The 26,185-nt window shown below is 41.8% G+C and overlaps 2 protein-coding genes across 2 annotated transcripts in view; both read right to left on the bottom strand.

Annotated features, from left to right (window-relative positions):
• cbr4 (carbonyl reductase 4) overlaps nucleotides 1-975 on the bottom strand; it is a 3,746-nt gene extending 2,771 nt beyond the window's left edge. The window contains exons 1-2 of the mRNA XM_008407513.2: nucleotides 771-975; nucleotides 453-645 (exon numbers count right to left, since the gene is read on the bottom strand). Of these exons, the coding sequence (XP_008405735.1) occupies nucleotides 453-597 (145 nt within the window). The 5' untranslated portion in view covers nucleotides 598-645; nucleotides 771-975. The remainder of the gene's footprint in view (nucleotides 1-452; nucleotides 646-770) is intronic.
• A 2,863-nt stretch (nucleotides 976-3,838) lies between these two features.
• sh3rf1 (SH3 domain containing ring finger 1) overlaps nucleotides 3,839-26,185 on the bottom strand; it is a 42,485-nt gene continuing 20,138 nt past the window's right edge. Inside the window, exons 3-12 of the mRNA XM_008407514.2 lie at nucleotides 20,693-20,968; nucleotides 20,054-20,149; nucleotides 17,923-18,228; nucleotides 13,730-13,840; nucleotides 10,899-11,026; nucleotides 9,674-9,844; nucleotides 8,499-8,779; nucleotides 8,139-8,425; nucleotides 6,412-6,755; nucleotides 3,839-6,275 (exon numbers count right to left, since the gene is read on the bottom strand). Of these exons, the coding sequence (XP_008405736.1) occupies nucleotides 6,107-6,275; nucleotides 6,412-6,755; nucleotides 8,139-8,425; nucleotides 8,499-8,779; nucleotides 9,674-9,844; nucleotides 10,899-11,026; nucleotides 13,730-13,840; nucleotides 17,923-18,228; nucleotides 20,054-20,149; nucleotides 20,693-20,968 (2,169 nt within the window). The 3' untranslated portion in view covers nucleotides 3,839-6,106. The remainder of the gene's footprint in view (nucleotides 6,276-6,411; nucleotides 6,756-8,138; nucleotides 8,426-8,498; nucleotides 8,780-9,673; nucleotides 9,845-10,898; nucleotides 11,027-13,729; nucleotides 13,841-17,922; nucleotides 18,229-20,053; nucleotides 20,150-20,692; nucleotides 20,969-26,185) is intronic.

Below are 26,185 nucleotides of genomic sequence, written 5' to 3'. Positions count from 1 at the left end.
ACACACACACACACACACGCACACACACGCACACACACACACGCACACACACACACACACACACACACACACACACATTTGTGAGTGAGCAAGCCGATGCATTGTTACAATCTATTCTTAACCAAATGAACAAACTGCAACTTTTCCGTTTAAACTCTTTAGACCAGTAAGTATGAAGGGAAACTGTACAGCGAACGGCAGCACAAAGAATCAACTCGAAATCTGTCCTGTTTCTGTCCATTCACTTCAGGTATAATTCAGATAAACACAAAGGTGTCTATCTATCTTTAAGTGCCAGAGAAGTAGACATGGGAGGACTTGTAATGGTGGGGGGGGGGGGGGGAGAATCGCCCAGGTCTCTTTTCATGCAGAAACCGCCAATGCGCCTTTGCCCCCTTCGCAAATGAAAGCAAAGTTCTTCATCCCGATAACATGTTCATGAATTACAGCACCTCCGTGTAGGGCAGCCACAGCAGCCTCGGCTGCCTCCTGGTTCCTGGACACCACTGCTACCCGGCAGCCCCTCTCTGCCAGCAGGCGGGCCACAGCCTCCCCAATCCCCCTGGAGCCTCCGCAGACCACCGCCAGCCTGGACATGACCCTGGTGGGGAGGACGCAGTCCCACCCGAACAGTTGGAGGGAAAACTAAAAACAGCAAAGTAGCCTAGGATTATAAATGTTTCCGGCCCAATGCAACAACTGTCATTTATAATTTACACACTTCATCTCTGTGAGATGAAGTACACGTTACACAAACAGCTGGTTCTTACCTTATTTCGTTCTGTTAAACCTCAGTTGCCTTGACTGGCTTAGTAAAGCGAGACTAGCAGGATTCTGAATACACAGACGCCGCCATGTTTCCGAGCCTATATATGCGTTGCTAAGCACCAGCCAACAGAGGGCGCTGTGGATCCACTGAAAACAGACACCGGCTGAAAGTTTCGCTTTCCTCCACAAGATTGTTTCAAGTAATATTTTCGGGGGGGCACCAGCAGGTCAACAACTTCAAACTCACATCGACAGCTGCAATGGAATGATCAAGACAAAAGTAAACATTTGTGCTAAAGTGGCCTAGTCCAAGTCCAGAACAAAATACTATTGAGAATCTGTTGCAAGACTTAAGTCAATGTGAACAGACTCTCTGCACTTAAGATATTTAGTGCAAAGAAACATTTCAGTCTTTAAAAGTGCAATGCCATAAAAAATGCTCATCATAGGAGGAGAAAAAAAAAACATAAGACCACAACCTGCAATGCAGAAAAATGAGTAATGGCAGGAATGGGTGGCCTTGTCCCACACCTGAGCATCACACTGCCTCTCTGCAAGATTTATCTGCTGAAGTTAAACAACATTCACATGTAGCACACCTCTGGCCCCCCGGGGTCCTGTGAATCATATCCTCTCTGCAGCAGAAATCGGCGTGTGCTTTAAACGTCCCAGCTCCTTAACACGGTGTTCCTGACTGTAGTCTAGCTGCAGAGCCAGATCGGATTTGTATTCAGATCACCTCCCGAACACATTACTCCTCTCTGTCACACCTTGGTGATCCAGTGATCCTTGCCAGCAGAGCTGTGTACTTTTCTAACGCACAAACACTTCTAGGAAAAAAACAAAAAAAGTTTTCATTGATTTTCTGAAAGTGTTTTCCAGAAGAAGTTGCAGTCCTGAGAGAAAATGTACCGTCTGCTCGTCCGTCACAAACAAAATATGGACAGGAACAACCTGAAGCCGAGCTCCTGAACTACATTCAGTCCTCAAACGCTATTTTTGAACCACCTACTGTACCGTGACTTCTATTTTTAAACACATCCCAACCCTCCATGCACACACCAAATGGAACAGAAAATTATGCAAATGCATCCTGAAGTTAGAATCTATCTCGATTATATGCTCTTGTTCTTATTTCTGCTGCCAAGTGCACACAGTCTTGAGCTCGCATATCAGAATAACCTATTTCCATGGTAACCCGACCACTGCAGGGGACTGAGTGCAACACGATGACCTCTGTGGGTGCATGTCGGCTCCTGTCAGTGTTTCCCAGCCGAAGCTCACCTCTGTCTGAGAGGCTCTTTGTGGAAACAATGACCGCATGGACCCAAACTCACTCCAACTGTGTCCTCTGAGGAAAAACCAGAGCTGCTGCTGCTGCTGCGTGCATACAGAGCAGAACCTTAACATGGATGTAAAAAAAATACAGCTGCTTCCACTCATTGGCTCCACTGGTTTAGAAAGATTTTTTTTTTAAAGTGTAATTAGAGAAACGACCTCAAACTGAAATTTATAATTGGATTATAACTAGGACTGATTTGGAATGTAACCAAATTTTAACTTTGTACATATGATAGGATTGAGTTGCGTCTCTTTATATTTATAAAATGGATTATTTTGTCTTGTAATGTGCATTGAGTTGAAACTTGATGAGGATTGGACATATATATAAAATAAAATCAACAGAAACTTTGGACATATCTGCAAGAAAATTGGTTTTGAAATACTCTTTTAATACGACCTCAAGATGGAGCGTTTTGGCAACGAAGCCTCTCGGTGGATTTGGTCTAAAACAAGGGATGGATGAGTGGAAAAGCACTCCGTACTCACCGTTAAATACATCGGTGGATCTGTGATGCTGTGGGCCAGCAAAGACCCTGAGGATTAAATAATCTGGTGGCCTCCGTTAGAAACTGAAGAGGGGAATTCACTTTTAGCAGGATAAGGATTCAAAGACATAAATACACAAATAACCTTGAAATGGTTCACACAAAATCAACATTTATCCAGAGTCATCTCAATCCGACCAAATACCTAAAAAAAAAAAAAAAAAAAAAGATCAAAGAAAAGGAATCTTTTTTTAAACCTTCTTCACAAGAGCCTCTGGTTATTGCAGGAGATGCTGCTCTGCTGTTTATCAACACTTCTGTACATCTGTACTCCTAATTTGACCAGCATGAAAAACAGAAAACCTCAACAAAATACGGAAACAGTTTGATTTTATTGTTATAGATTTTTTGTTTTTACAAAATATGTGATTCCCTCAAATGCTTCAGAATATTTTTTTCATTTTCACATAACAGACATGATGTGCCAAATAATTAGATTTCAGTTTTACTAGTTTTAGGCATAAAACAGACAAATTAAGACAAAAAAAAAAAAAATCAAGTAAGTCACCTTGGCATATAGACAACATGTTAGACTGGATGAGGCAAACATTGTTTGCTGATGCTCAGAAACGAATGAACAGACTTGAAAGTCACTTCAAGAAGCACTTCATGTTTGCAAACTGTGCAGCATATGCATGAGAACACAAACAGGTGTTGGTGAAATTAGCAATGCCGTGACAGTGTCAGTAGAGGTTTGTGCCTTTTTGGGTAAAGATGAAAGGCTAACTGGTGAAATGAGAGGAGAGGTTTGAGCAAATAGTCTGAGGTTGGTGTGATTGCCAAGACATCAGATTCATTCTACTTAAAAAGGACAAAAAAAAAAAAGACCTGGACAGTGACGTGTACCATCGTTCTCCACATATCAGACAAATTATAACATATTCCAGCAGTCAGTCACACAGTGGTCCCCCTTAAAGAACAATGAAAGGCAAAATAAGACAAAAGAAAACAAACATTGAAAACGTGTGCTTGAAATTCTGGGTCCCGATTCTAAAAGCCAGAGTTGGCACAAGTCAACGTTAAAATCTGAACTGGCTTCAGACGATGTGAACAGGTCAAATTGCACTAACTGTGTCGGTCGGTCTACGATAACGTGAAGGACTGCATGTACTTGATAATGATTTTAGAGAAATGTTTCCTCCTGCTGCAGCACAGTAGTCAGTCTAACCCAGCTAATTTCATTTTATGCTCAACGAGCCACAAATGTGACAAGCCCCTCAAATCACAACATATTAAAAGAAATTCAAGTCTGTATCACATTTAAAACGAAAAAAATAAAAATAAAAAATTAAATAAAGGGCTCAAAGTGATTGATTTCGATAAAAATCTGAGATTCCACAGAATCGCACAACACGCCTCTTCCTGTGGAGTGATACGTCGTGCTACTTTAGGCAAACAGTCTGCGCTTCGGTCAGCAGTGTGCTTTATTGCCACAAGTCACATTAGGAAAGAGTTATTAGTGTTTAAAAACAGAAATCCCAGTGAAGGGTTACTGTGTCGGGTCAGTTGTAAGCTCTACCAGCAGCAGGTGTCGGCCTCTGAAATGCCTCGCAGAGATAAATATACAAAAACAATCCGCTTTGTTTCTGAAATGTAATGTGGCTCTAGTGATGCAGAGCTCTGTCTGGGTCCGGCTACTGTCGGGGGGTCAGGAGAGCAGCTACTCTGGTCAGTGAATATATTAGCCAAAACGTACAAAAACTACTTTCGACTGCAAAAAAAGTTCATCTGGAGTGTCAATTTTTAAGACGTTTACATCCTCACCTTCCGTCCAGGCGGTGGCTTTACTAACGACATGCAAATATTTTGATCTTTGAAGGTAAAAGTCTCAAACAGCAACCTCCACCACACCTCAGGAAAGGACAAAAAATAGTCATAGAAATAAAAAAATGAAAATAAAAAGAATCTGCCCAATGGCACAGAAATATTTAGTCATGTGCAGCATTCACAAATTTGAGCTTTGAGGATTCACATGTGCAATACAGCAGATCTCACTACTACTCCTCTTGTTCAGGTAATGGGAGCAGGGGAGGACTCGGTTTTGTTGTTGTTTTTCTTGCGGTGCAGCGCCTCGTTTGTTCCGGTCAGCTCCGTCTCCCTGCTGATAGCTTGAAACAATGATAAAACCTTGACCAGCAGGCCAACAGAAGAAGCTCTATGAACAGGGCCGGCTATGACATGAGGTGTGTGCACTACTTAAAGGGATAGTTCAGGGGTTTTCCAGGTCTACTGAACAGAGTACCTGGTTTTTTTTGCATTTTTTTTCCGATTATTTTATTATTTTAATTTTGTTCTAAATGTATCCAGAACTGAAACATAACAGAAACCATTTTGAAATTTTAACATCTATAAGAAAACTATGATTAACAAGCTTTTTTGACAGATAACATCTTACAGGTGGAAGCTAACTCTGTTAGCATCTTCATTAAGTATAAATCCACAATAACTGATCCTGGAGGCTGAAGCCAACGGCTAGTCCAAGACCAAAACGGACTTCTTAGTGTTAAAATAACTCCAATTTAAACAGCACTGTAACATTTTAGTTTTTTCTGCAAACCGTCTTCCGTTGGTTAATTACACAGGAAACTGAGGCAGTGGGTCGGTCGCCACGTCAGAGTGACTACTTTATAGAAAAGTTCTGTAGCGTTAAAAAAAAAACACCCCAATAAAATAGTGTCCACTTGCAGCTGGACTATGTTTGCTTTTTACACTGCTTTACTTTTATATAAGAGCAGAAATACGTCACTAGTTACTTTCCTGTTTCACACAGGAACACTGTCACTGGCACAGCACCTTCTGCTTCCATTTCTTGAATAAATAGTCACTGGATTTAGTGGAAATAATCGGCTGATTTAAATGTGACAACAGCTTAAAAGTCCTTGCAAAAAAAATAAATTAGAGGAGTTCATAAAAGCTGCTTTTTTGTTTTGAGACCAGTCGTTTTAAATCTACTTTGGTTTTTGGCCCTGTTGGACTTCAGCTAATCTGGATTTATCCTGACTGAAGACACCTAAAGGAGTTAATCACTGCATGTACTGTAAGATGTTTACTGCTCGTAACTTTACAACTCCAGAACTATCCCTTCAATCTCTCGATGTGTAGCTTCATAAAACGTCAACATGAAATAAGTTAAAAAGTGAAACAATCGGATGAATATTTCATATGGGTCTTTTCAGAACCGGCTACGGTTGTGTCCTTATGTACGATAAAGTGAGGAACAGTACAAGGCACCTATTTTACAGCTGAGTTGTTACAAATATATAAATAACCAAGAAAAAAACAGAACAGGTTTATGAGTAGTGTGCTATTTTCTCCACCTAACTCCGTCCACTGTGCTTTTTTATGAAAACAAAATGTATTTCTCTCCCCCAGCTCCGAGTGATTTTAACTTCAAGTGTTGTTGGGGCGGTTCTCTCAGCAGCGTTCACGCCGAGCCAAAGCGTCTCTGGTTAGATGCTGTCCACAAAGCTGCCAGGGAACAGGCCGGTCCTGCCGTTCCTCTGCAGCGTGCCTTTGAACCAGCCGTCCTCCCTCTTCCTGTGAACAAACACAATGTCTCCCTCCTTCAGTTCCAGCTCGGCCTCGCTCTGCGGGGGATACGACACCACCACCCTGTACCTGGGGAGGACAGCCAGAGGCACAGTCAGACACTCCAATGCACAGCTTCAAAGACAGCCGAGCCGTCCTTGTGTAACGTTGCACCTTCTGAATCTGGGACAGACGGGACAATACGGCGAAACTTTCACATCAGTACCTCTCGCATATGATAGGACGTGCGTCATGTTGCTGTGACAGAAGAGAGGAGCAGGGCTGCCGAGGGGGCGGAGCGATGGGGGCGCATCCGTCGAGAGGGCCGGTCCTCCGATGGGACGACTCCGGCATGGAGGAGGACGAGGATGATGACAAAGCAACGGCAGCAGGTTCGGGCTCGAGGCAGCTGGCTGAGGTCGAGGGAGGGGAGGTGTCGGGACCCACCGCGCCGTGCAGCACCTCTCCAGCCGCAGCCTGTTCGGCTTCAAGGGTGGGAGAGGACGGGGGCGAAGGACGAGACTTCTTCTTGTTGGAGGACAACAGCTTCAGAAGACTCTTCTTTTCTCTCTGCAACAATTAGATGGTAGAAATTAACAGATCTTAAAATCATTCACATGCCTTTATATCCTTCAAGAGACTCGTTTTATTGACAAAAACGAGCACTGTTGAGAATGATTTTGTCATATCCTATTGCAGCAATAGCCATGATATCGCTGTTGCCTGGTAACCTACCAGCTGGTGTTTCTCTGGTCAGTTTGTACGAGTAACTCCAGGTCCAACTAATCAAACCATTTTGCCAAAAGTTGTTACAGATTGAAGAACGCTCAAAGTTAGTCTATCTAAAACAAATTCATTCAGGCTGCAGCTACAGACAGCTAGTCCTCCACAGCTGATGCAGAGTTTCACCAACTCAAATTTAAGACTTTTTAAGGCCACTGTGGATAAAATTTCAGACCTATATCACAACAGCATGCACAGGAAACAGAAGACTGCCAGTGGCGAAAACGTAGATGGTTCAGTCAGCTGGCAATAATTTACATTTACCCATGATGGCTGCAAAAAAGCTAGCTTCGCAAACAATTCCAGGCGCAGATGTATTAGGATTTATTAGCAGCTAGTTAGCGCTAGCCTCAACCAACTCAAGATACATAATGAAGATTTCTGCATCAGACTCAAAATTTTTCCAGACAGAAAAGTCTCACAAGAAAAATGAACTACAATTTAGACTTGTGACAAATGTATTCAAGGCTAAATGAAATATTTTATAATGTAATGGTCTCCTTCACCATATCGTACATTTGTCAATTCGGCCATTTCATAAAACGTTCAATTCAAATCAACACTGGGGGCATATCATCCAACTTCAGCAGAAAACAGGGAGGCAGTAAGACATACTGCGGGTCTTTTTCTCCTTTCAAGGCTTCAACCTTAGTCTGTCATGTAATATAATCTTAAGCACACAACTGCAGTTCCCTGGAGGAGAGGAACGACGTACACATGCTGTATGAGATGGGTATCCTGGCAGAACACACCTTTAATCACGGCTTTAGGCAAACAACACGGTTTGTCAGGCACTCTTCACTGAGCCCAAGTTCTCCATCCAGGTGATAAAACCTGACAAAAGCGTGGAGTGAAGATCAAGAAGCAGCAGAGCACAAGTCCATTTTGAATGATGTCAATGAGGCTGCTACACTCCAGCTAGAGCTAGTTCTCAGCCTGAGGCAGTGGGAGACTGATGCTCCTATAAGCAGGGGAGAAGGCCTCAACGATCCAATAAGACAGTATCTGTCTTGACAAGCTCTGCGCCTGGGGGTGTTGGCAAAGCTCACAAACAGCTGATCGGACAGCCACATCCTCTGTGAACGATCAACTTAGAAACACAGTGTGTGCACAAGACGCAGGAAACTCAACCTCCTCTGTTCCACAGAAAGAAAGGGGAAACAGTCCTACCTTCACATCCTTGTCCAGTCTGCAGGCAAGAGCTGAGTTAGACGAGGGACTGAGGGCAGAGTTACTCCCGACAGGAACGGGTCTCAAAGTGTCGCCGTCCAGAGACGCTGCGCTCACGTTGGGTGGGGTCAGAGAAGCAGCGGCGCAGCCCATCGCCACCCCCACCCGGCTACAGCCTTGAGCGGGATTGGTGGAGGACTGGGGGCAAATGGCTGCGTGTGGGAGGTAAGTCACAGACTGGATGGGCGTCACTGCAGCCGTGGGTCTGTCCTGACTGTGACATGCAGCTGCAAAGACCACAGAAACGGCATGAGATGGAGATTCTCATTCACAGCTTTAGGCAACGTCTGTGCGCTTTACCTGTTCTGACAGCGTTGCGAGCCTGATTCACAGTCATCTGCGAGTTGACGTGCAGGGGAACCTTTGGCTGCTGGCCTGTGGCCGTCTGGGCTGATGTTACAGCTGCAGGTGGGGAGCAGGCAGACGCAGCTGTGGAGCACGCAGGGAGGGGTTTGTTGAAATCAGGCCCAGGAACAATAGACCCGAGGGGAGCAGAGGAAGGACTGACGATGGTGACTCCTCTGCCAGCCTGAGTGCACAGACTCATGGGCACTTTGGGTTGGGTACTTCCAGACGCCGTCCTGATGGGGGAGAATGTAAAAGAAAATGGTGAAAACAGGGAGATAATTACAGGGTTTCTGCAGGTTTCACCAACTCAAATGTAAGACATTTTTAAGACCATTATGAATTAAATTTCTGACCTTTGTCATGACAGAAATGTACAAAAGAGAATTGCAAATTGTATGTAGTAGTAGAGACAAGCCAGCTGGCAATACGTTTCGCTCACCCATTATAGATGCAAAAAGCAAGCTGGCTATTAAGGGTTTATTAGCAGCTAGTTGGCGGTAGCCTCAAGTAGAAGAACGTAATGAGGATGTCTGTGTGCGACTCAAACCTTTGACTGACAGAGAAAACCCACAAGAAAAATAAACTACAAAGAATAAACAAGATTTAATAGTTCTGCCACAACAAAATTTAAGACTCGTGATTAACGTATTTAAAGCCAACTTGCATATTTTCTGACAGATTTAAAGGCTTTAATGTTAGATACATAAATGTAAGACTTTTTAAGGATGTGCAAACATCTTGTGTTAAATAAATGAATAAACTGGCTCTCATAAGAGTCTCTCTACTCTACTGCTCTAAAAAGATGAACTAATAGCAAACCGAGTTGGGTTTCTGCACAGATCACAGGTTTTACATTTTAAACTCAAGGAAATAAACTAGTTACACATTTCTAAAGAGGAATTCGCAAACCACTCAACTGTTCATTTTTATGGGAATTTTTTAAAACATGGGATGGGTCTGTGGTTCAGGAACTTACACGGCAAATGGATCAATATAGTACACAAAAGTATAAAAATAAATAACCTCTAAATAAAACAGGAGTTAATATTAAGGAATGACTATGCAGACATGCTGCTGTAAAACTAAGCGTGAGTGTGCAACATGCCGACACCGACCCAGCGACCAACCTGCTGACTGGGCTCATGTAGTTTCCAGGGAAGACTCCAATCTTTCCAGTGTGCATCGAGGTGCCCTTGAACCAGCCGTCCTGACAGCGTTCCAGCACTAAAAACATCTCTCCTTTCCTCAGCTCCAGTTCATCTTCCTTTCGGGGGGTGTATGGGAACATGGCCACATAGCTGGATCAAACAACAAACAGATAACGCAGCTTTCAAAACTGCGCTGGCAAAATCCCAACACCGCTCAGAAATAAAAGCAAGTTTGTGTGCGTTTGATTCCCTGACAGCCCAGCTGGACAGCTGTCTGCACCTCGGCCGAGCCCCTCCAGCACAGACTTCGCTCTCTGACCCAGAAGGAAGTCAACACGAAAAGGATAAACAAGCTGCAGGCCGTCCGCTTACAGGAGCACAAGAACGGGGCTGTAACAGCGGTCAGGGCAAAGTATGTGCAACATGAAATCATTTATTGCATTTTATTGGGTTTTTATATCAGGGTTTCTGCAGGTTTCACCAACTCAAACCTGCATTTCCACAAAACCTCGTCCTGCCAACTGGTGAGAAATGTGCACTTATCCATAATAAACGCAATAAAGCTAGCTAGCTAGTTAGCAAGCAAGGGTGCATTTAGTAGTGGCCATATTTTTATATACATGGATTTAAGACTTTTTAAGGATGCTCACTACATGATAGATCAACACAAACAGTGCATAAATGTGGAGGAAGTGACAGAAAATAAAAATCTATACTATGTAAAATTCTAACAAAATAAACTAAAATTTGTGGCTGTAGTGGGACAAAAATGTGAAAAAGCTAAAGGTATATAAATACATAAATGCCCATTGACCAACATGTATGCACTGGGAGATAAAGATGACCACAGGAGAAGCTGGGATGACAGGAGCAAACACTCATCAGGTGTGTGGGTTGACTCGGGAGAGTAATGAGGGTAAAGGTGAGCGGGTCAAAAGTCAAAGGTGAGAGAAAGGATCTCCCTAAGGGACCCTGGAAGCCTTCAGCGACAGGTTTTGACCTTTTCACCGGCACACAAGCGCCGTCTGCAGGCCCACACCGACAGCTGAGAGGAGGGAGGTCACACAAAGATTTCCCCTCCACCAATCAGGACGGTGTGTTCAGGCTGAACCACGGCAGCACAAACCGGCGTCGTCGATCCGCAGCATGTTTATGGAGACCTTAAAATCTGTGTTGGGAGTGTTTGTTTTCCCATTTTACTTACACTGTAGGTCTTTGTCGGCCACTTTGGTCACTTATGCTGGGGGAGGGTCTCTGTCCGGCAGCGAGGGAATACGCCGCTCCGCTGACCGGGGACTGAGGAGGAGGAGGAGGCGGTGGAGGAAGAGCATCCTGTGAGAGAGAATAGGAAAACCGTATTAGTGGTTAGACAGGATCAGTGTCCAATTACAATTTCACAACAATTCATTACTTATCTCCTCTCGTTATGACGCACAAACTCAAGAGCAAGAAGTAAGACCAACCTCAATAACAAAGTTATATAAGCGGGGAAACCAGTTTGTTTATTAGCAACAATGAGAGAAAGAGAATGAAAGACGATCGGTCACTTGGGTTATTCCCTTGGGTTTGCCCACACCAAGGGAGCCCGGTCTGGCAGACACGCACTCTTATTCCCGACTCTCTCTTGGAAAGGAGAATCTCCTGTTCTGCTTGTTTCCTTGCTGCTAGGAGACCACATGGCTAGATCTTAAACCCACTGCAGTGTTTTAATTGGGACCATATGAAATGAGAAACATGTCTGTGAGCACACTTTAGAGCAACCACCAGAACCAACCCGCGAGTGGACTCACGGTCTTCAGAAGATCTTCGACTGCGAACGTTTAAAACACTGCGAGGAAAACACGAAATTCCCGCAAATGGAATAAAAACAAATACTGAAACCCCCCGCCCACAAAAATAAGTGAGCTGAAATGATGCTCTTCTACTCAGAAGTTCCCTGAGTCGAACACTGGCAGCAGCGAGCAGCAGAGTAATAGCTTCCATGACAGGCTGGGGGAGGAGAGTGGCGCTCAGACAGCCCTGCGGTGTGTGCACGCGGGTCTACGTGTGCACGCCAGTGTCGATCTGCTCCACGGTTCGCTGCCGACGCTTGAGCTGAGGTAATTAGGTTGCCTGCAGGCTGGAGAAATCATGTGTACAAAAACATCATGTAGGTTTCCCAAGTGACGCGGAGAGCTCAACCTTTTGTGTACAACATTCCTGCTCATTCAATAACTGCATACCAGAGCGGACGCATGGAAAGACAGGAAGTGTGCGTGCTGTTTTCAGCAGCCTGCAGGACGTTTTAATGAAACTATTAAGGCTTTATGGACTATCAAAAAATCTCTAGGAAAGAGTTGTTGTTGTCTTTTTAAAACACATTTTTATGGTCATTTTTACACGGTTGACCATCTACAGTGCCTTGTAAAGTATTCACACCCATTAACCTTTGGCTTTTTGTTACATTCCAACCACAAAGTTTAATGTGCTTTATAGGGATTTTATGTGTCAGACCAACACAATGTAGAGCATAATTGTAAAGTGAGAAAAAAAGAACGTACATGGTTTTCAATATTTTTTTTTATGTTTTAGCAAAATGAAATGAAGTGTGGTGTGGGTTTATATTCACAATTAAACTCAATTAAACCTATAAGACTTTAGGGTTGTGTCTCTATCACCTTTTCAGACTGATATTTTTGCCTGTTCCTCTTTTTAAATTACATTAAGCTCCACAAGACCAGATATATTCCACGAGAGCATCAGGAAATGTAATTATGTTAAATGAAAAAAAAAAAGATTATTGTGTGCGGTTTGGTGATATAAGTTGCACTTTAAGTGAGTGGCATCCTGAAGAAGCCCATTTCTAATGGGAATGTTTTTCAAGAACAGGATTTGTGTTTTTGCCACTATGAATGCTGTGACATGCACTCACAGCAACAAAGAGATCTAAAAATGTAACAGTTTTTCACCGTAATTTTTATCTTTATCACAATAGCACCACAAAATATTGCAATAAAATTCTAAGTCCATGTCACCCATCAATCCAACCAAGTCTCCGTTCCTTTGCACTCGGGTATTCTTACAGGATTACCTCTGCATACAGCCCTAACATGAACTGGGCTTGCACAAAAAAAAAAAAAAAAAAGCATTCCCACATCACCATGCTGCCACCACCAAGTTTCTTCCACAGGTTTGAAATTGGGGTTTTTACTGTTTTCTCATGCTACTCTTCCCCAAAGTGATCACGAGACTCTCGGCTGCTTCTCCAATGAATAATCTCCTCACCCTGTCTGTCATTTTGACCACCTTGTCTTGGTTGGTTGTGTCATGCTCTGAGACCTTTAAAGGGCAACTGCATTTAAAACTGGAACCAATTAGAAACAGTTAATCGCCATTTACAAATGAGATGAAAGAGAGGGCAATTGGTTGCATTGGATTTTATTTTAGGACATCAAATTGCACCTTAAACAGGGCTGGGTGATGTGGCTTAAATAAAATCTCTAATTCTTTCTTTAATGCCAAATTTAATTTCTGATTTTAAATAGATTTTTTCCCCCCCATTTAAAATAAAAATCTAAAGACAGAAAATATCTGGCTGTCTAATAGAAAATATCTATTTGTTGTGCAAGTTCACCTGAATTCAAAGTCAAAATAAACAGAAGCTGTAAAACACGCTTGTCAAACAAGATGTTAGCTGCTCACTCTGGAAACCCAGAAAGTGCATTGGTGAAAAGAAAAAAAAAATCTAGATTTTCCAAAAATGAAATCTACAAAAACAGAAAATTTGATCCATGGATAAAATTGATTTGTCGCCCAGCCTTAACCTTAGACTTTTATTTGTAAACCTGGAATCATGCACTACTTTCTCTGTTGATCTGTTAAATTAAATCCCAATAAAAAACTTCACCTCTCTGGTTGTAAAGTGACAAAATGTGAAAATGTCTACTAAGAGACATGGACAGATTTTTTTAATGACCCGTAAACGGTTATGAAACTTCCAAAGCGGGAATCTACTGAACTGGTAAAGCATCAACAGCTCGTCCATGTTCGACCTACCAAAGCGATGGAGGTGTAGCTCGTCTCTGAAGGAAACGTGAAGACCGTTGCTGTGGTAACCGGACTGCTAGGGGGTGGGGTCACTATTAGTCCCGTTGTGCAAATATGTACCTGTCAAAGCAAAGAGAAATGTTGACTATTTAACACACGCTCCTCTCATCCAATAAGAAACCGAACACCCTCCAGTGAACACATTATTATAACCAATTATCTGATTAATTAGACATACAATACAATTATACACTGACCATTAACGCAGTCTCATTACTTGGAGAGTTACACTGTATGCCAGGATTTCATTATAAGAAAAAAAAATCCCTCTCCTGTCACATTGTGTAAATGACCACTGAGCAACACAGAACACATGTGGCTTTGTATCCGAGCTTTGACCACGACGCTTGCCACGCGGTCCGACTGGTCGAAAGGAGTCAGGTGATCACACACAAGGGTATTTCATTGGGCATGTTATTAGCGGGCAGAGGAAGGGGGGGCTTTCCCGGTCGGTCATCCACCCGAGTCACTGTGGTGTCCTGGTAACAAGGCAACACTGTTGGGACACACAATATGCCCCTGTAGCTCGGTGACTCTCCATGGCTGGCTGATCCAGACACATCCGCCTCCTAAAGGTGAGCCTCTCTGGGAGCGGGACGCAACCGTGCGCTCGCAGGCGCCTCGGAGAAGCAGCTCGTTAAATGAAGGCTCCTAGAAAACTGAGATTTCTAGAATCTTCTGGGAATCTTGGGCTTATCTTTGTTATTTTATTTTATTTTTTGTTAGTTTTGTTTATTTTTTGGTGGAAAGACGACAAGCGCATGCATGTCTTTCCACCAAAGACATGCGCTTTGGTGCAAGAACTGGGCATGTAGAGGCAGAACAGTCTTTGTTTTGTGATCCCCCCCGGCCCCTAAAACAGTCATCTGCTTAAAAATCTGTTGTGTTGTCAGTGGAGAAGATCGCTTTACAGCCACACACAGGTTCTCTGGAAGCCTTTATGGCTGAAACTCTCATACATAGTAAATCAGAAATGCCCCAATCATGGTTCTCGAGGCCAATACGGATTTATGATTATCTTTGAAACTTGGCCTGCTGATTACCATTTTGACCAGCTCTGATTTGTTGTTTTAAGGAAATCAAATGCATTGCAGGTATAGATAGTGGCTTCAAATCAAAGCAAAAAAGAAGAAGTTACTAGATTAGATCAGATTTTGATTAGAGGAGCACGATAAATCGGCATGAACATCGTTATTGGTTGGTATTAGTCAATGGTTTGATGAATAAAACTGAGCTGATTTTAACAACCGATATTTTTTTTCCAGCTTGTTGGCATTTGTTTCTGGAGAGTTAGGGGAAGAGATTGGTCATGTGACATTTGTTTGGTCATTTGACAGTGAAAGTGTTGCAGCAAAGGATTGTGGGTAGTTTAACTGAAGCAGAGGTGAATCAGCAGTGGTAATTTTTTTCAAGGTGTCTTATCAGCCCAAATTTTCACATCGATGCATCACTAATTTTTATTGAACTCAAAATTGAGTGCATCAAATTTAATGGATACAACCATTCAGATTATAGTTTTTATGCACTAAATGACAGATGAAACGGATGTTTTTTTATTTATTTCTGTTTTATAATAGGCCCACTGATCACTAATCAGAGGCAAACAAGGGATAATTGGATGATTGATCGGTGCATCTCTACAGAAACAACAACATGCTCAGAAAAACATCCTCAGAAGAGGCTTTGCTGCAGAGGAGCACTGTGTCTGTCTCACAGAAAACTCAGGAACATTTAACGGTAGGAGGTTTTGCTGCAGAGATTTGCAGAAAGTCTAAACGCATCAAAGCAAATATGTTCCAGAGAAAAAAGTACACAAAAACACAGACAGTAATAAAAAAAAAACGAGTTGACTGAAAACTCAAAGTCGATGGAAGTAGGACATTCGTGCGGCAAGAGAGTCGTCGTCTGTGTTTCATATTATTCACAAACCAAACCCGTGTTATTTTTTTAATGCCAGTCATTGTTGAATATAAATAATGCTGTAAGAGAAGAGAAAATGCTCAAAGCGGCGACAACGCTAGTGAGATTCTGTCTGGAAAAACAAATGATAAATTCATGGCGCATGTTAAAGGAGGTCTATTCGCAAAAAGTTCCCGGGCGCTTTATGCTCAGCCACTTCAGCAGTTTAAAGCGACATCAAAGTAATTGTTTTGTTTATCTCGACACGTCTGTTTTTCTGGCCTTAAAGCACCGAATCGAGACTCAACTGCCAGCAAGTAGAAACCACAGAGCAGCTTTAAGCTGCTCTCACGTCAGGATTGGTGTGGAAACCTTGGGGGCTAAACTGGAGTCATTTCTGTGGATGAGTCGAGCCGCATATGGATGACTTTAAGTTCCTAAAATCAATAATAGTTTGCTTGGTACAAAGAGAGAGAAAGTGACGTTTGTCTTCAAAGCAGAAAAGTGGAGCTTTGAGGGGAAAAAAAAGGTTGGGAAAATAAGAGAAGCTAAATTGAGAGTCTTGCATAAATGCTTGAATGTTGGATCCTATATAACGGCCATATTGTTGGAGTTTACAGAACTGGTTCAGATCATCAGTTTTAACCAGATTAAAATAGTTAAGAAAATAAACCACTGTTAATGTCAGAGTTTTGTATTCTGTGAGAAATCCCAAAGGTTAAATCCAAGGTGAACCCCAAAATGTTACGTTGTCTAGGATGGAGAGAATACACCAAATAATACAATTAGTTTAACTATCACATTTAGAAAAAAAAGAAAAATGCAAAGCAGCAATTTTTTTGTTCCCTCAAAAAATAAAGTTCAACAAAAAAATCTCAAAGCTATAAGCCAAAGCACCTACCAAAAACTCCAAATTAAAAATAGTTTATAAACTGATTATTTGATTAGAGCAAATTATTTTCCTCCAATAATCAAAACTTTTAATTTTTTATCTGATAAATATCATTAACTACACTCCATTCAAATGTTAGATACATTAAAGTCCCAACTATATGCATCACTGGCCAATTAAAGAATGATAAAAACACCTAAATAAGACAAACAAAACTTATGATCTGAATTCATGTCTCTCCTATCAGCTCACCAGTAGACAGTACATGCTGAACCAAAACAAAAGTGCTCATTTATCATCTCCTACATTAAATTACTCCCATATTTTTTGAGGAGAAAAACTGAAGAAACAGATTAAACAAGTTAATTCCTGTAGTACTTTGCAGTAGTTGCACTTTTTTCTAACTTATATTTTGCATGGAAACAGAAATAGATTGCTGTGCCAGCCGTATGATAAATGCTCCCACAGGTGACTTAACAAGTAATTGACTGGTCTTGGCTTTCGGCTCGTCATTAAAGGCTGATGGTGGATCTCAAACGCTGACTAGTTAGGAACTGGCTTAGACGGAGCTGATTAGTGGCTGGCGCCAAAACAGACTGACACACACACACACACACACCACACCCACAGGATGCCAACAGACTGATGCCAGGCGCTACTTTATTTTGTCTAATCACTCCAATAGTAACAATAAAAAAGTAACAAAATTAAAGAGGCTGTATTATGTATTTTCCAGGCATTTTATGGCCCAATCCAGGAACTATGTTAACTTTAATTGTTCTAAAAATATGACATGCAGGAAATTCGGCTTTGTAGGTTAATGTCTTGAAATTGGGCCTCCGTCACTTTAAGAAACTCCTGCTCTTTCTAAAACTCCACTCCCAGGAAGTCATCACAACATGGCTCCTCTATTAACCCTTTAACAATGATTTAACCAGGGTTGCACTGAGAAGTACTTCCTATAATGAGCTCAGCAGATGCTCAGTTCCACCAGGTGTTTGCTAATTGCTGCTGGCTAGTCTGAAGGAGCTGAGTGGGGAAATTATGGAGAGACGGCTGCTCTGTGAGCTAGCTCTCAGTTCGCCCATCCGTTTTTCACAGCTGAATGGTTGCCACGGGAGATTAAATGATTTCTCAAACATGCATGAAAGAAGCAAGGCAACACTCCAGGTGTGTTTTTGATGAGGCAATAATACTGTAACATGATGTAAAGTCGTTTTTACATTTTTACACAATACTGCCCCTTTAATAGAATTATGAAGACGAGAACTCACTGCCCAAACTAACAAGTCAGAAACAAACTAAATCCAGGAAAACCCCTCCTCCATGCATCTCTTGCTGACCATCCTACCTGTGAAGGTGCGCTGCAGGAAAGCCCCCCACTGATCTCTCCGATCCGGGCGGCTGCGGTGGGGTTGCTGGAGCTGATGAGGACCGGGCCGCTAATCTCCATGGAGTGGCGCTGTGGCGGAGGAGCGAGCATGGGTTTGTGGGACATGGTAAGAGAAGTGAAGGAATGTCGTTTCTTGGTGTTCTTCTTCTCCCCTGGCCGCTGGGCGCCGTTGCTCTGGGGTCCCAGGGAGGCCCCTTCAATGGACTCTCCACTGGAGTCGGATGGCTTGTCCAACTCTATGAGCTGGCGGGCTGCAGAGTTGAACTATGGGAGAATATGAGAAGCAGGGGGGCAACAAAGAGAAAATCACTAACAGAGAAAAATTGTTTTGAAATCTGACCCTACCCTGCAGCTGACTGGCCTATATTTTCTTACATTTTAGCTCTTAAAGTAACGCCATAGTTGGCAGGTCAAAGATTTACCAAAACTGTGAATGTGCAGAAAAAGTTGGATCTCTGATGAAGCATTAATGACCTTCATCTTAACGGTGTCTGAATTTCTACTTTATCAACATATTATCAGAAATACTGCTGCTTCTACAAGCAGGACCAACTTTATTTTAAGGAAGCTTATTGGTCTCAGCCAGCTGCTAAACTGCAGGTTTCAAGACTCTTTAGGCAACGTAACGTGCAAGTGAAAGACGAAGGTAAAAATCAAAGCAGCAGTTTTGGTTAATCACAGGGTGCTTGAACTACTTGCCATCATCTCTTGCCCCAAGCAGCTCTTTTTACTTAAAAGACTGAAACCCTAAAATGTTTCAGAGCAATCGAGTGGGGAGTCTGTCTGGGTTAATAACTGAAATGTCAAGACATTAAAAGGCAGACAAGTACCAAATCATACAATAAATCAACTTCAGACGAAAACAAATGGCCCAGAGGAAAGGAAAAATGCAATGACCTAAATATTCCTTCTTCACGCTGAAGTTTTATTGTTTAAAAATATACAAAATGAGCCATTTCTCAATTCTGTCCCTCACAATATTAACAATGAATACAATGACAGTGAAACCAGAGGAGGAGGTGATTTATACTGTAAAATACTCCCAGGCTAAAATAACTTTAAACATATTTTGCTTGTATTTATTTTTCCTGAGTATATAGACAAGATTGCTTCTGACCAGTAAACCAAAGCACCAGCGTTTCCTGCCTCTGTAGTTTTGGTCATTTCATACTAAAACATAAACAAATAAAGCTGCGTTCCATGTTTAGTCCCAATCATGAGGAGGAATCTGACTAACAAATGACGGAAACAGGGAGAAACACAACATTACGGGAGATTAACATAAAGACGCATGATATTATCGGCATCAACATCAGTATCAGCCGATATTAGTCATTTTTTAAAATATCAGTATTGGTCCGATAAATAAAACTAGACCTATATTAACAGCTGATATTTGTTTCCATCTTGTTGAAGTTTATTTCTGGAGGGTTGCTTTATGTGGTCTTTGTTTAGTCATGTGACAGTGAGTGAAGTAGCAAAGGATTATGGGGAGTTTAATGCAGAGAATGAGTGGTGAAGTCAGAAGTGTGGTTGTTGTCGAAAAGGTAGTGAAATATATATCGTCACCTTCCTAAAATAATGACCCAAGTCATTTTTTTGTCAAAAGATGAATTGGGCACAAGAAAAACCTTTTGGTAAAAAAATGACTTGGACCATTATTTTAGTAAAGTGATGATATACGATACATAAAAAGCCGGTAAATATCACCAACTGGCCATAACAGCAATAGTACATTTTCATATTGATGCATCCATTGGTCAAATCCATTTAAATTGATTCATACATGAGATTTGAACTTTTCTTTTACTAGTTACCACCATAATTAAAAAATACAAAGGAAAAAAAATCATACACAGTAGTTAAGTACAAAGGAACAAAATGCCGTAGAGGTTAAAAGAAATGACCCCAACAAGGTGAGACACTGACCGTTTCTTAGAGAAAAAGATCCTTACAAAGAAAACACTTGTGTTTTAATAAACTTAAGTAGATTTAAATGAATAACTAAAAAAGAATAAAATTAGACCATGATCAAAATCCCAGACATCTGGCTGTAGGTTTCATCACAAGAATGAAGTTACACCCTTACCTCCACGTATGAGATGGGGAAAATTCCAATTTTATCTCCCAGCATTCCCTCGGCCCAGTTTTCATCAACTCTGCGGATCACGGTCAGGATATCATCCTAGAATAACACAACAGAGAGGGAAAAAATGTAAATAAGGGTTGGTATCTAGCGCAGAGCGTTGCTCAACCTTAGGGAGTGAACTTCAGAGCAGAAATAATGAGCAGGAGAGGAGTTTTTGGGGTTTGTGAAACAGAACATACCCTGCGACTAAAAACAGCCCATCAGATGAGACACTTGCCGACCTTGTTTCTGGTGTTGCTGGTGTGGCATATAAATTGATGACAGAATCCAAACAATCAACTTATGACCCAGCAGCTGGATAAACAAAGCAGCTTAATTACTGTAGTTAAGCGATGCCTCGCTCTGTACGCCATTCATTCTCTCCAGCCTAATTACAGCTGCTCATCAAGAGGCCCGGCTGAAAATCCAAACCGTTGCTGTGGGTGTTTCATTTAAAAAGCCTGACGTTCTGACACGCACATAACTCCAGAAAATGAAGGCCTACAAGGCAGAAGCGTCACTGTAATGAGAGGTATTTTGGTTTTACTGCGCTGGCTATGTGGCAGAAGAGCGGCTGCTGAACGTCTGCGGCGTTCTCACCTTACAGAAGGGCAGGCAGTCCTTGTCGGCCTCTTTGTCTTTCAGCTCAAAGTCGTACAGAGCTTTGCACTGAGGCGGCGGCTGCGGCAGAGGCTTGATGACCTGGACGAAGTTAGTGGGGAAGAAGCCGTGGACTCCACCCATCTCGCCATGGTACCAGTTCTCATCCACTTGCCGGCGCAGGATGATGATGTCGCCCTTGCTGAATTTGAGGTCTCCCGGTTCCTTGCCGTCATAGTTGTAAAGCGCCTTGGCACAGGGAAGCTGGGGCATTCCCTGAAATGGCAAAGAGATTTGACAAATCAATTTTAGCTTGATTAAAGAATCATATTTTTTTCAGAACACTTAGTGCTACTAATTCTCACTGCTCAGTGCTGTTACAGAGTAATAAATCGCCAAAGTTAATGACTGTCGGCATCTGTGAGGGGGTTTATATAGCCAGAGGAAGCTCAGATATGTGAGCAATTTAAAGGCAGCTATATGTTCCACTAAATGGAGATATGACTGCAGTTTACTTAAGCTACAAGAGAGCGAGCAAAAGCAAGTCTTTACAGATAACAGGAAGACTGACCGGAGAAAGAAGCTGCTCAATTTCATCTGGCTGAGCTTTGAACCTCTGCCTGGTACAGAGGGCAGAGCTGTTCAGAAATCTCAGATTTTACCATGGAATACATGCAGATTGCAGCTTTTGCCATGTTACTTTCATTAAACTCGGTACTCATTTAATTTTTTAAAGTATTAGTTGAACCCTATTTTCTAATTCACACATGACATCAAGGTCTATAAGACATTTTCAGTGCTGTTCTTCTGTCTTATGTCTATGATCCGATATTGGTATCGGAAATCAGTGGGAGAGTCAAAACCCAGGTATCGGATTACATTGATCAGAAGATTTCTTATACGCACACAGATGGATACACTTTGCTCCAGCATTCAGTCTGCAGCAGCATTTCTATCCAGCAGCGCTTTGTATTTCGCATGGAGACCCATCAATAAACGGATCAGTTGTTCTAATACGTTTTGTTGTTCACTATTGCTTTCTGAGTAATTTCACTTGATTAAGCATTCTCTAACAATCCACACTGCAAAATAAGCAAGTATGTGTGATTCATGCTAATATCATATTGGGTCAATAACGATATCGACCAATATGCCAATATCAATATTGTATTGAAAGTGGAAAAAGTTGAATCAGGAACCAGCTAAACAAAAAGAAACACGTTATTTTATTTTTATATTTGATTATTTCTCTACAATTTATCTGCAATATTTGTAACAAAAAAATTAAGCGAAGCCCTTACTATTTATGTATGTACAAATAAAAAGCCTGCACAATCAGAAAGACCCATATGACAAGTTTGAATTGGAAATAAATAAATGTAGGCTTGAGTTCAGTCACCATAAAAAAAAGAAAAAGATTCAATTAAACCCTTCATTTAAAAGGCAACAATGTGGGTTGTATTGTTTTCAAGTGATAAACAGATGATTATGAGCTTGTCTGGTTGAAGTTTGATCCGTTTACGTTTTAATAATATTAACATAATCTACACAAATGTGTAAAACTCAGGCAGCTAGTACATGGACACAGAAGCTCTCCTACAGGCTGAAGTAACTAATCAGAGCATCTCTGCTACAGTATGAGCCTGGCTGATTCTGTAACTTCTGACTGGAAGCTTTAAAGTACGCAGGGCTCTGTGCGTTTTAATAAGCAGAGGGAGGTTTTGTATCCAGGCCTGCAAGCCTGCAGTCCTGAAAGGCTCATTCAAGGAATGACAACCGAGGGAAAGAGGGAACGCTAGTGAGGATAGTGAAGCATCAATGTTCTCTATTCAGTGAGGGGGTCCATGAGAAAGGCTTCGGTCCAAAACAACCCCCACACTACCGACCCCGCTGCTGCTGGTCACAGTCCGCAGTGATCAGAATCCCAAAGACCTTCAGTCGATTTGATCTGAACTCCGAAGCCAAAATTGAAAAATTACCATTGGAACGACAGAAAGAGACCCCAAGTGTGCGCTGAAAGTCCAAGACAGAGCCAGACACAGAGGGGTTAACGCGGAGTTTGGAGTGGGCTCTGCAGTCTTGTTAAAGACTAATGAACCGTTTAAAGGCTCAGAGGAGAATAAAAGTACAGAATGAGCTGTGATGGTGAACCAGGGTGACATTACCCTGCTGCAGAGAATCACACAGTCTGAAGCACAGAGCCAATCACACTGCGGCTCTGCCGCCGGTTCGGCCTGCGGAGAAGACAGGGAGACGAGGGGTGCGCTGCGGCCCCTTGGACACTGCGCTGGAGCTGGGCCTCTCTGCTTTTTCAGAGGGGAAAAAACAAGGCTTTTGAAAGTGAAAGCTTTGACATTTTTGTTTCAAATGACAGTACGGGTTCAGGTTAAACAAAATAAAGTGAAATCCAATTACATGGTAAATATGAAATGCTTGTTCTCATGAAACGGCGACATTTGTAATCGCTTGTGTGTACAACCAGGCGCAATAAAGCCTGTGTCCAAAGTCAGCCGTGTTATGCAATTTATTTCTGTGACTGCAGCTAATAAATAATCTACTTAAAACATAACAGTTTGAATTAGCCGGTTAAAAGTATAATTGTTTTGTGTTTTTATCATTTCTAACTCAAGCTTTGTAGTCAACATATTTACTGGCACTTTGTGCTATTCTCAGACCTTTACTGCCCATTTCTAAACTGAGTTTAGGTCCTGCTGTCTGGAGTCATAAAAGAGGTGTTGTCAGTAGAGCTAAATTTCCATGTTTCACTTGGCTAGATGCAGTGAGAGTAACAGGGAGGGGAGGGGGGAGAAATCAGGAGACTGTCTGTAGGAGGCTCTGGATGAACGAGTTAGTGAGGGGGGGAAAGACGGGGTAAAACTGGGGCTGGAAGATAGCTCAGGGGGGTGGCTAATATCCGGTGCACGTCCACAGAGACAGTGTTGTTGTTTCTAGAATCAGGCTGCATAGAGAAGTGTGCAGATGCAGAGCAAAGGAGGCTGCACTCAAGGAGAAAACACACAAAAAGTGAGCCAATATCACAGGAATGTTCTAAAAACATCTCAAACTCACAAGCGTATACAGATAGCTCAAGCTTTTATTGCTATTAGTCCGTCTCCAGAGACAGGACGAGACTCGAACAGAGTGCATCTCGTGATGAATCTCCCTCGATTTTATGCTCCAATAAAAACAGAGCAACTACAGAACAATTCAGCACCAGGACGATTATCTTTTATTCCTCCGTCTTCGCCTATGGTTTGAAAAATGAGCGGAGAGACTGCCGTAGTGATTACAGGATCATACGCCACTGTAAGACTGCTGCTACTTAACAAGAGTACACGCAGCCAACTTCAAGTGACTTACAACCTCTTTAAAGATTTATAATACACGATTACCCACAACAGCAATAACCCACTTTGGCCTAAGAAAACAAAAAGGCAATGTACAGGCCACAAGAGGCTTATGTTTCTTTAAAACTAATATGTTAAACCAATCCACAGGCCACAATAGCACAGTGCGGAACAAAAAACCCATCACTGTTGTCGTGTCAATTGAGCTTTCTCCACCACACGTGTGTATCATAACGTTAGATGGAAAACAGGATCTGGAAAAATAGAGATCATTTGAAAAATGTTAGAAAAAAGTAGCACCTATGGTCTCAGACCAGAATCTGTCAAAGCCTCAGACCTGCTAGTGGAAATCTCAACAATCCCTGTTTTTGTGAACCCATCATAGCTAAAGCACATGATTTGCTTCTTCTCCTAGCACAAATAATGACCAATAAAAGCCTGCAAAAAATATTCTGAATCTTTTTTGCTACATTAAACACATCGGCCAATTGAGGAAACGTTCAAAACATAGCCAGGTCACAGTTTCATTTTTTTTAATATTCAACCTTTCTGCTATGAAAAATATTGGATTTAGAAATATTTAATTTATTTGTTTGGGGGCAATGAATGTTAATTAACACATTTGTAATTGCCCATTTTCCATCTGCTGTCCCGGAACAATGAGCAATTTATCTCGCTAAAAATGAACAAAAGTCATATAAACAAGGTTAAAATGGCAACTTCAAACATTTTTGTCAATACACACAAAAAATACAATCAATACAAAACAAGGAAACAATTATAAAGACCATAAGAAGTAATTTAAAAAAAATTAATCCATCTGGATGGCAAAACACAAGTGGGATTAGGAGAAGGTACTTATTCAAAAATACTGACAGCTCTGATGTGCTATGAAGCAATGCTTTAATTGTTTTTTTTAAACAGATTAGAAGCGGTAGCTATTTCTAAAACTAAAAGTTAAAGGTCTACTTTTCCCAGGGAATACAAACAGAAAAGTATGTTTAAATAACGCTAACTTTGCTAAATGCTAAACTCTACAATCGTTTATTTCACAATGCTATTTGCTTCTTCTCCTAGCACAAATAATGACCAATAAAAGCCTGCAAAAATATTCTTAATCTTGTTTCTTTTTCTTCCTATATTATAATTCTTAAATAACAATCATAATTGGTTAAAGGTTTGGAAACCAGATAAACCTCAGTGTGTCTAGTTCTGAGACATTAAAAAAACTTTTATTCAATCTTTTTTGCTACATTAAACACATCGGCCAATTGAGGAAACGTTCAAAAATGTGTCATGAAGGAGAATCTGTTTTCACAAGTTTGCTTCTCTTCCTTGAATCTAACTGTTCATTTCAGTGAGCAAAAGAGAGAATTTAAAGATGAAGGGAAAAACAGAAACCAGTCCCCGTCTGTGGACATCAGCTGGTGTTTTGCAGCTAATGCAGTTAGACCTGTGTGCTAAAGGGATTTTACTGTTATAATGTTCTCTTCCACAGCACTGGGCTATAAGTGAATTACCCATGTGTGCTGCTGTACAGAACAAGGAGAGAGTAAACAGGCATTTAAAACAAAAACTAGGCACGCAGCACTACACTTACTCTACGCAAACAGCTTCATTTTACAACCTTTGTTGTTTTGTTTTTTTACAACCATATTAAAGACAAAAAATGCCTTCCCTGGTGCTCAAAAGCCCAAATAAAACTACATGACCCACACAAAGTAAGCAACGTAAATGAATTAGACTTGAACAACAGCATATCTTAACAGCTACGGATGCGGTAACTTTTGCTCCATCAGCAGTCTGGGAGCAGTGTGCAACCACAGCAGACTGGAACCTTTACCCCCAACCAGCAAGTGTCAGACATGACTCCACTCCCATATGGGCACATCCAGAATCTCAGCGGGGACTCGGAGAATGAGCCGGGGGTACTGCTGCCAAAACGGTGCGTTAGCGGCGGTGTTAGTCTGGCCACTGTGCTGCTACGAGCAAATCCAGGCTTGTTAGGCATTCAGAGAAAGAGCGAGAGAGAGAGAGTTGGAGGGCGAGCTGCCTTTTTACAACCAGGCAGCAGATTGTTGTGGGTGTCGTCGTCAGCGCTGCACCGAGTGCAAGAACTGACACATTATGAGAGTGAAGATGGGGG

Source organism: Poecilia reticulata, linkage group LG4, assembly GCF_000633615.1.
Source record: "Poecilia reticulata strain Guanapo linkage group LG4, Guppy_female_1.0+MT, whole genome shotgun sequence".
In the NCBI taxonomy this organism is placed as follows: domain Eukaryota; kingdom Metazoa; phylum Chordata; class Actinopteri; order Cyprinodontiformes; family Poeciliidae; genus Poecilia; species Poecilia reticulata.
This window is presented reverse-complemented; position numbering and strand designations above follow the sequence as displayed.